The 11,209-nt window shown below is 43.1% G+C and overlaps 1 protein-coding gene across 2 annotated transcripts in view; it reads right to left on the reverse strand.

Moving 5' to 3' along the window:
• The window catches only part of LOC118799029 (mannosyl-oligosaccharide 1,2-alpha-mannosidase IA), a 321,766-nt gene extending 312,610 nt beyond the window's left edge, over positions 1-9,156 (reverse strand). The window contains exon 1 of one of the 2 annotated variants that reach the window (XM_036558708.1): positions 7,512-9,156. In XM_036558708.1, the coding sequence (XP_036414601.1) occupies positions 7,512-8,027 (516 nt within the window). In that variant the 5' untranslated portion in view covers positions 8,028-9,156. The remainder of the gene's footprint in view (positions 1-7,511) is intronic. The other variant, XM_036558710.1, reaches the window with a different exon arrangement.
• Positions 9,157-11,209: the final 2,053 nt, after the last annotated feature.

Here is an 11,209-nt window from a genome sequence, read left to right on the forward strand (position 1 = left end):
CTTGAAATGAAACGACCCTGCTGAAAACGAACCCACAGAAGTGGCTTTTTAGTCCTAAATGCATTTGATGGTTTCCTAAAGGGATCTAAAGATGTTCTACAGATGTTCTACCACTGGCCTCTTTTGGAAACTATTAAGCCAATTCCTATTAGAAAGCAAAAACATTAAGGTTTTAATCCTAAAGATTTCTAACAGTCCCCTTTTCAGCAGGGGATGCAGGTGGGACAACACAGATAGCAGCTCTTAGTGGCTAGTTCACATATTTAGCACCCAAAAAAAAACAGCAGCAAGGTTGAAAAATAGCTTTTAAAGTTGCCCATTAATAAAGCTGGTTCTTTTAACAGTACGACTGAATATCAGCACTAAAAATGTACAGTAAACAAAATAAATTGAGAGAAAGAGTGTCATCATATTCAGCTAAAATGTTTGAATTCAGCGGATTGATTCATATGATTTTTTGTACATAAAGCTCTACATTCTTCTCAACTGATATTACAAGATACTACAAGACACACAGTTGTCAAGATAAGCTAATCTGAGGCTTAAATTGACTCTTGTCAAAAATCTAGCTATGAAAATTAGCTAATCTAGCCAGCTATTACACAACGGTCTAACCAAGACTTGCTAAAATGCCAAATAAGATAGTAAGCTAACATGAGGCTATCTGTTTAACTAGAGACATGCCAAATAAACAAACATGCTGATGCGATATGCTAATGGGAACCTGACTGGCCGGAAGCTGAGAGGACAACCCTGTACAGCTTTATTTATTACATTAAGTGCTGTGGTCATGCATTTCCCCTCAGGAAACATGCCTGCTTCACAAAATGCTAATTCTCTGGCCTGATGTAGTGGACAGTCACACACTGTATGACACTGCAGTCTCGCTGTAGTCTTTTTCATGTGCTGGTCATGTTCATGCTCTCTGCAGCTAGCCGCATAACGTCAGCATCTGATATGATTAAACAGATAAAATCTACACCTCCCTCTGCCTCCAGAGAGAGACACTCTGGTAGAAAGAGTCAGAGTGGAAGCCAGAGGCAACAAGCCACTTCCCCTCAAAATAGAGCTAAAATACACACGTATAAACACGCAGCGGAGGCACATCGACGTCCCTCCCATTCTCAGGCACATTATTAGGATTTCTGTGTTTCAGGTCTGTGTTTGCTGTAATATTGACTTAATGGTAAGTGTTTGCTTCCTCAGCCTGTTAAGCAAGTAATACCAGGCATTAGGCCCGTCCCCATTATTATGTAAGTTAAGAATATATTTTTATGTTTACATTTCAACAAAAAGAATAACACCTTTAGAGGGCAGCAGTGAGTCACTTTCATATGTGGTCCTAGATTGGATACGTGTTCGATTCGTGGCCATGCGACCTTAATGAGAACGCTCAGATCTGAATTCATTTTTCCACTGCGCCATCATTCAGCGTTACCATGGCAGCAGCGCCAAACAGAAGTTAAAGCCTGTAAATGGTGGAAAAACAACACATCTCACCTTTTTCTCCTTCGTCTCGCTCTAATAATGAAGCTGAGAGCTGATCAGAGTTAATGATCTTCTCAGCGAAGCTCGTTCTGCTCGTTAGTTTGTGCTGATGATGCACGTGATTCATTCACGCAACGTTACTGAGTAGGATGAGCTCATGAGGGTCATTTCAGGACGCCGGTTCGTCACATTAATGACAGACTTGAATCACTTACCTAAACGAGTGTGAACCATCGTGTTAAAGATTGGATTTGAGCAAAAAATCGGATTTGAGAAATGAGGCTTGTAATGTGAACTCAGGTTGGATAACTCAGGTAAGTGGCTCAGGTTGGATTTGAAAAGATCAGATTTGTGCGTCCACACTGATCTGAAAACATCAGATCTGAGTCACATTAGGGCAAAAAATCTGATTTGTGCTGCTTCAACCTGCTAATGTGAACGTAGCCTTGGGGCCCACAGCGTAAAGCCAACAAAAAATAGTTTGATGTACTCAGTAAACATTATTAATCATCTTTCACTCCCAACTCCACACAGTCCACACAGTCCACACAGTCCACACATGCAAACTGAGCTGCAGAAAACAGCCAGTTTAGAACTCACTGGTTTTGTGATGTCACTCAAACTATCCCATTTGCATACATCCTCCTACTCTGCCTTTAGCACTTTGGCTCCGAACACTCAGACAGAATTCATAAGGAGTGTTTAAACCCTGGACTGATTTGTGAATGAGAAACTGGGCAGCCAATCAGAACAGAGCTCATTTACATGTATCAGTCTTAAAGGTACAGTAACCAAAACAGCCTATTTAATTCCAAGGCATAAAAAGAGGTTTTGCTAAATAAACCCACACAAAGTTTATAAGTGGACCTCTTAGGAATAATTAAAACAAAAGAAAAAAAGGGGACATTTAATGTTTGCATAAAATAAACAAAAGAGACATTTCAATTGTTAATCACAAATATTTATGTCAGCTAAAACTGCAAGATCATGACAGGCCTGCCAGGCATCGTCAGATAAAAAACAGGGCTGCACAATATATTGTTTGTTAATTGTTATAGTGATAATGGATAATACTGAGGTTTCAATAAGCACAGGAGGATTCTTACAAAGCTTTTACAATATTTCCCAGATGAACCTGATTGAGCTTTTATTCAGGTCAGTCTGTAAAAGGTTTCAAAGCCCATCTTGTTTGCTGAACTGTATTCAGTTCATTTCTTGTTAAGTCCAGTTGGTTTAGTTGTTCACAGCTGCTGATCGAAAAAAAAGTTCGGAATTCATTGTAGTCCTGTTCCTAGAATCTGTCCAGGTCAGGAAATTATTTAAGGTGTGTGCAAAAGTTTAGGCACCCCATGGTCAAATGACATTTTACTGATTTTCTAAGATTATTAAGCACAATTATTATGATGAATGTAACATATTTGGGAAAAAATATACCGCAATGTCTGTATATCTTACACTATATTCAAACACATTAGTTAATCTGTAATGTGATATAGCTACAGATTGTGACTGTGACCGAAAACACCCATCTGGACCTGTGATTGGTCAGGATGCGCACAGTAAAAAATGACTGATTGGTTAGAGGCGAAATTCCACATTTCAGACTTCTGCAATTTCAGTAATGCAACACTGCAATAAGCAATAGTGAACGGTATATTGTGCAACCCTCGTGTGAAAGCACGTTTTATTTCTCTTTTCCTCAGAGCGACCTCCAGCGCAGGGCCAGCTTGTGTTCTCCTCACCCGGGGACCAGAGCTGGCGCTGCTGATGCAGAAGTCCAGAAATAGACGGCGGCTTTGGACAGCGTCCAGCAAGCCTGACAAAGTGGATTCTCCAGTAACAATGAGAAACGAAAAGACTGGGGCTATAGATAGCCCTGAAAAAACACGCATTTATCTGCATTGTGCACTTCCACAGAGACACCAGGCTCTGAAAATGAGTCTCAGAAATTGAGTTTTGGTGGGGAGAATAGTTTTAGAGAAACAGAAACAAGGCAAAAATTTATCAAATGCTGGGCAGTCCCTTGGCTACTGACGGGGGAACCTCGGGTACATACGTACTCGTAGATAGCAGAACAAAACGTCTCAGAAGAAAACAAAAGTGCTTTTCTTTTTTACACCAGCCTCTCTGGCCTTTTGAAATCAGGGACCCAAACAAGAAGTGACAACACTGTGCGTAAAAGTGACAACATTCTAGTTTTGCAGTTGTGTAACGGCTCAAAACAGCATGACAACTATGTCTGCTTTTCAAAGGTGCCAGAAGCTGAATGTATTACTGAATTCCTGTCATGAAGTCACAGCTATGATTTGATGATTTGATCTACGACGGACTTTTGTAGGTGTAATTAAAGGCGAATTCTAGGCCAAAACTAGCTTCTAACATGCTATTTATCATGTGTCGTAATATTCTGTACATTGCTTTGCATTCCTCAGTCTCAACAGTTTGACACAATTCACAATTGTGTGTTCTTTTTTGCTTTCATCCATCAGTGTTCTCTCACTACAATACCCAGCACACATTATACAAATACATCACAAAACCACTGGGAATCCCCCCTCACGACTAAAAAGAACTCCCAGCTGCCAACGATTTAGGAGCTTATAAATCATCACTGTCCAAAGAAAAACAAGTATCTCCAAAATAGTAACTTCACAGGAGAAGACAAAAACACTCTTTTAAAACACTTTTTAATGTAAGTCAATGCAAAGAGGTTTTATTTCAAGAGATTTTAGAGCATTTCTATTGGTCCATTCATCATTAAATTTTCAGTCAATGTAAAGGATGGCTGGTGTGTTGAAATAATGTAGAAAAATAAAAACAGACCAAAATAGAGATGCATGGTTTTCTTTGGAGAGCGATGAAATACAGACAGATGTCAATCTGGCTTTCGAGCAGTAACGCTGACTATCTAGCCTCCAGATAGCATGAAAAAAAGCCCTAAAAACCTTCAAGATACATCATCAGAAGGTACGTTTTGCAGTAAACTGGAAAATCTCACTCTAGAGACCCCCACAGCAACACTGTAGGAGGGAGCAGGCCTGTTTATAACAGATGCAATAATGTTTACATTTTTAATCTTGGTCAGAGGACCCCTCTAATGAAAAGACTGCTAGGATTTATAAGTAGTGGACATGGCAGATTAATCAAACCTGCTCATAATGCATCCAATAAGACCAATAAGACCAAAGCACCAGGCAGAGAAGGAAAGCCTATTTCCGTCCACACAAGCATCATATGTGCCTGCATTTGTGTGCCACTGACCGGGACTAAATCTACCTGGATTAGCATTAAAGAAATAACACATTTTTGTCTGTGGGGTTGCAAAAGCCATACCATGAATAAAATAGATATTTTTAGTGCAGTCACCTGAACAGTCTACTCTTGGAGTACAATCCACGCGTCATCTAATACAGGGTTTCCAAATGTTCGTCAGATCTAAACATCTCTGCTATGCTAATCCAAGTGTTTTTAACAATTATAAGCTGATATGGATATGATTCCGATATTATCATGCATCCCTAAACCAGCTGCAACAGTCCTGAATTTCACAGTATTATTCGTATTGTCAATTTTGCATCACAATACATTTTCAATACAAACAGTCCTGGCAAACTGCGGAGCCCAGGACTCTCTACAACTGAGTAGTGGTGCAAAGCTGCAGCTATAAACATCCCTACAGAGCGAGTTATTGGATTAAGATTTGGCACTTTGCTGCTGCTTGAATCCTTTAGCCAGAAGTAGCTGCTGAGACTAGTGTTTCCTCCACAAGGTTGCAGTCGCCAGCTTCATATTCGAATTTCTGTTCCACCTTAAATGGAGGATGCAACTGCTGCTCAATTTCAGGTGGAACCGAAAATTCAAAGAAGAAGCTGGGGAATAAAATGCTTCCTTCAGCTTTGAATTGGTGGTAAATGACACATTTGGATGACGTCTTTGGAAATGAGTTAGCATAGTTAGCGTAGCGTAGTTTGATACTCGTGTTGAGCAATATCAGCGCACTGCAACTATTCAGTCACCCACTCTCTGCCAATCATTACCGCACTCGACTGGGAAACCAAAGTTGTTTCCAAGCAGGAGATGAATACGAGGATGATTTTGCTTGTTCCAGCTTGGCTAATCAAGCATCCAAGGTAGGCTGATTTTCCAGTTCGGAAAGGAGTTTTTTAGGAATATCACATAACTGTGTGAATGGAACTACTGAAACCATTCCCAGCATCACACATTTTACAGCATGAAATCAAACCGTATTCGATTCACAGCCCCCATCACCTCACGATCCCCGTACTGAAGTGAGCATTATAATACGTATCGTGACACCTCTACAGATCACTCAGGATTTCCTTTGAATCTTTAACGTTGAAGTCTAGATCCTTTATCTACTCCTAGTTCTCCCTTTCCTAAAGTCTCTGGGATGAGAGGTTTCGCTGCAACGGTGAAGATGAGTTGATCTGATCGGGCTGATCCGAAGTGAATAGAATCCCCAACGTGATGCGAAAACAGGCCTTTTTAACTACTTACTGGAAATTAATACTAAAAAGTGACAAAAAAACAAACATAGCGCACACACAGAGCCACAGCTGTGTTCTCTGTAAGACTCATGCCTTATTTTGGCATAACATAATTTATATTATTTCATATATCATTTCATTTACTTGTAGTTCTGTATTTTTATGGTATATTATATGCAACTACAGGGACTGCACTTTTTTGCACAGGGAAAAAAAACAGCAACTGTTTTTACGCTTTATGTTTTTATGTCTATCCTAAGTGTTTATGTATATGTTCTCAGTGTGTCTGTACACATACACACACATGCACACACACGCACACACACACACATATATATGAGAAAAAATTCTGGTTCCATTGATTTACATATAGAGTAAAAGTTTTTTCCTTCTCCTGTAAAGTTATCATTTCAGAGATATGAGGTTTTGTTCCGACAACAGCAATATATTTGCATTGTTTATGTAAATACTTTTGTATATACAAGAATATTTTCTATATTTTCATACTTATACAATTTTGTTTAATCCTTTTAGTTGAGTGATCCACACAAGAACTCCTATGCACACCGTACACATGCAAATGTATGAATCTTACAGTAAAGTATAGATAAACAAATTCATTGTGAATTATATTTTAACTGGCCAAGAACACCAACTCTGCTTCTAAGCTGACATTCACCAGCATCCTGCATGGAAAATGTCACGATGTAAAGACTGTACAGTGACAGGTGTCTCTCCAGCAGCCTGTCCCTTCGCCAACCAGCCCACAAACGCACAGCGCCGTCCACACTCTCTTACCATCTCACCTCTATTACAACACATTGTTACACTGTGGTCCTACCACTGACCGCTGTCCTTGCTGTTTTCTTGATCTAACACACCAACAAATATGCTAGTTAAAGTGTTTTTCAACATAATCTCTATCTGCTGCGCCTGTATCATGTGGACGCCGTTTCTCTGTGCTTAGAAAAGGACAGAAAACCTGTTGAGTCAAAGCTCGGTTATAATAGAAGCCAAAGGGCTGCAGGTTTGAGTCAACGAGTTTCGCATTTGTTACAGAGATCGTTACAGAGGTCGTCATTTATGTTGGTCTGTTTGTTACAAAACTTGGATACAAAATAAAAGACAGCTGGTATTTTTATATTCCATGAAAAAATGAAAAGAGATATGATTTTTTTTTTCTGACAGCAATGATATGAGTCTGTCCTTAGTTAGCATGTGTTGTATCTGTTAACACAAAGACTGTGCTGAAGGCAACAGATTGACCGCACAAAAAAGTGCCCAGTTAAATAAAGTAATAGACTGAATTTACATGATTCAAGCCCACTGTGGAAAGTATGTGCAGAATGTATTAACTATTTACTGCTATCATTGTGCATAAAGGCCGTTTGTAAGGGTCACTGCCAAAAAAGCAAGTACTCCAGGACCAGGGTTATGACCCACCTGCCTGTCCACTCATACCCTCCAGCAGCACTCATACCCTCCACACACACACAGAGCCCACAGTTACCTCACCTCTCTCACTTTATCCCTCCGCTGGACGGTCTGAGGGTCAGACGGCTTGCCGCGGTCAACTCCAAGGGCAGGTTTGAGGAGACACTTCTTGAACATCTCGTAAGTAGCTCCTTTCCCGCCTTCCTTGCCATCCCTGGTCGCTGCGTCCCGCGCCCCGTCCACAGCGTCCACCTGCGTCCTCTCCTGCGTCCCCACCGACCTCTCCAGAGTCCTGGCATCGTGGGTCACCGAAGGTCTCCGACTGACCCTCAGCTTGCCCCCAGCCTCCACCTTCAAGGGCTCCCCGGCCGCCTTCCTCGGGGGGTCCCTCGCTTCGCCCTCGGAGCGAGCGGTCACCGCCGGGCTCTCGTTTTTGGACAGGAAGATCCGCTTGAGGCGCACCGAATCGGGCAGAAAGAAGAGTGCCCCGAAGCACAGAGTGACCAGGCCGGACAAGAACAGCAGGAAAACAAACTTCTGGGACAGGCGGAGCCCCATGCCCGGCGCAGAGACACCGGGTAACTTTCTGAACACCATTTACGAGTCCGGTCGCGTCTTTACGCACGGCTCCGCGTTACGCACAGACTCCAGAAGCCCTTTAGCAGCTCCAGGCGCGTGCCTTCTCATTCAGGAATGACCGCGAGGTGTCTGAGACGTGGCCCGAGAGTGAGTGAGAGGTAGTCGCTCTCCCCGTCCCCTCCTCTCCCCTCCCCTTCCCTCCTCTCGCGCTCAAAGTGGCTGAGAGACGCGCGCGGCTTGCGTCAAACGCGTTGCGCACAGGCGCGTCATGACGCACCGCGAAGGCTCGTTCGCCCGGTGACTTCTGCCCACATCAGCGCGCCAAAAAGGGGTCCGGAACAGGTCGCGAGGGTCAGAAAGGGTCTCGGGTTGGATTTCGTTGCTGCTCGTTATGAAAACCAACCGAAGCTTCTAGCGAGGACGGAGGCGTCAGTGGACAAAGCGATGGACGCACGTGTGGACAGTGACAGATGGTTGTTGGTTCTCTAAAATGTGGCCACAGACAGGCTGAGACATCCGAGCTGGGCTACAAACGACACCATCCTCCTCCTCTGATCGGAGTTTAGATCGCGAGCACGAGCGCGAGCATGCCTTCTGCTTTGTGTCGGTTGAAATGCGTGCAAAGCCGGTCGGGTCCTAAAAAGCAATCGCAAGCAATCATCCAGCGAGGACTAAGTCCATGTGTCCGGCGAGCTGCACGCACACGCACGCACGCACGCGCACACACGCGCACCCCCGGCGGCACCGTGTTGCTCGCTCGCCCATCCAAGCAAACACACGGCGGCTCGATTCAGGGAGCTAAAGAGCCCAAAAGCTGCTCGCGTCCCTCAGCCTGCACGAAGAAAGGGGGAAAACAAACAACAAAGCAGAACAAACGGCGCGTGCGTGTTCCGCGCGTGCACGGGGCGCCACACGCACGCGGAGATAGATGTTGTGTCGCTCGGCTGTAGAAATCCAGAGGTAAACGCGGAGGAGCTGGACGCCTTGCTGGTCTTCCGCCGCCTGCTCTGCTCTGCTCGGCGCGCGCGCTCGCCGGGCTGCGCGTTCACGAGCGGAGGAGGAGGGAGGGGGTGTTGTTGCAGTGTGGGATGAGAAGGCTTAGCGGGAAAGAAAAGCAGGCTACATGAACCATCTGATGGTATAAAGACGAGAGGCGGCGAGTGTGTGTGTGTGTGTGTTTCCGCTCCGCCGCTGATCAGCAGGAGTGTGGAGTGGAGTGTTGGAGGTGGAGTTGGAGGAGTGAAGTATGTGCTGCTGTGTCCACCGTGTGGTGGGTGTGGGTAACGCGCCCCACACAAAGAGAAATATATACACCGATCAGGCTCCACTTACTATATAGGTGCACTTTGTAGTTCTACAGTTACAGACTGTAGTCCATCTGTTTCTCTGTGTACTTTGTTAGCCCCCTTTTACCCTGTTCTTCAGTGGTCAGGACCCCCATGGACCCTCACAGAGCAGGTACTATTTGGGTGGTGGATCATTCTCAGCACTGCAGTAACGCTGACGTGGTGGTGGTGTGTTAGTGTGTGTTGTGCTGGTACGAGTGGATCAGACACAGCAGTGCTCCTGGAGTTTTTAAACACTGTGTCCACTCACTGTCCACTCTATTAGACACTCCTACCTTGTCGGTCCACCTTGTAGATTAAAGTCAGAGACGATAGCTCATCTGCTGCTGCACAGTTTGTGTTGGTCATCCTCTAGTCCGTCAGTGGTCACAGGACACTGTTGGCTGGATATTTTTGGTTGGTGGACTATTCTCAGTCCAGCAGCGACACTGAGGTGTTTAAAAACTCCAGCAGCACTGCTGTGTCTGATCCACTCGTACCAGCACAACACACACTAACACACCACCACCCCATCAGTGTTACTGCAGTGCTGAGAATGATCCACCACCCAAATAGTACCTGCTCTGTGAGGGTCCAGTGAGGGTGTATATTAAATAAATGAACAACTGACACTAATCATTTAATTTAAATGTAATAATTTAATATTTTGAAACACACAGATAACAGAGTAGCACTTATAACGGTACTGGGATGTGTTCAGCCGTGTATCAGACATATGATCAGTATATTTTGCAAATCCCATATTTGATACATACATATATATATATATATATATATATATATATATATATATATATATATGTATATATATATATATATATGTGCTTCCACACTTTAAATAAATAAATAAATAAAAATTAAGTGTTCAGACTTCATCTGTTTACAAGTAAACCCAAGTGACTATTAGAGATTGTAATAATCAAAATATTTACAAAATCATCATTGACAGGGTACTTTCTATTGAGAGGTGTCTGTATATAATATTTGTAATATATATATTTTTTATGTTTTTATTTCTTTTTAAAGTGAAGCTGAAAGATTTAGGTTTATAATGAGTTTAATTTTTAAACAAAAACTATTCTCTATAGGGTTTAAATCTGGACGCTGTTCTGTTTGGCAGTGCTGTATTGCGCCTCACTCAAAAAGCAGTTTGGGCTGAAACACTTCTTATGACTTCGGTGTGAGGGGGCGGGGCTAAATGGCATGCTGTTTTTGCGGCCTTTTTATGGACTAAAGCAGCGGTCAGACACACGCGGCTCCGGAGCCACATGCGACTCTTCTACTGTCCTGTTGTGGCTCCACAGCAGAATTAGATTTGTAGGTAAAAATAAAATAATCCTCCTTTACAGTAAAATAAAGCTCTGCTGATCGTTCAACACAGTTTAACAATAAATGGTCTTAAACTCTGGAGTTAATGTAGAACTGCTGATTCACCCTTTAACCCTGAAGGTTGGTGCGCAGACTGCTGGTCACCATAGCAGCGCAGACAACAGTCTCACCTAGCTAGTAGCTAACGAAACGGCAAAGAGCGAGATTTAAGACAAACATTGCTAATCTGGAGATGAATGGACTTATTTGCGTTTATAATCACTCCAGCTGGTTTCCTGATACGTTTAATCTGCAACGACAAACTGACAAACACTAAAAAGTCGCGAAGCTGTAGTCAGATTAACATTATGTAAATAAAATGGACATGAAATGTTGTGGCTTCCAAGGTGGTTTCATTTATTGAAACATGACACAATGGCTCTCCTTAACATTTGGGTTGCCGACCCCCAACCTAAAGTGTGAACAGTACGCTTTAAACTTGTTTACAAACTACACCAAACGCTGGAAAAGTTTCCAAGGCCTTAG

The sequence above is a fragment of the Colossoma macropomum genome, unplaced genomic scaffold (genome assembly GCF_904425465.1).
Source record: "Colossoma macropomum unplaced genomic scaffold, Colossoma_macropomum, whole genome shotgun sequence".
Classification (NCBI taxonomy): Eukaryota; Metazoa; Chordata; class Actinopteri; order Characiformes; family Serrasalmidae; genus Colossoma; species Colossoma macropomum.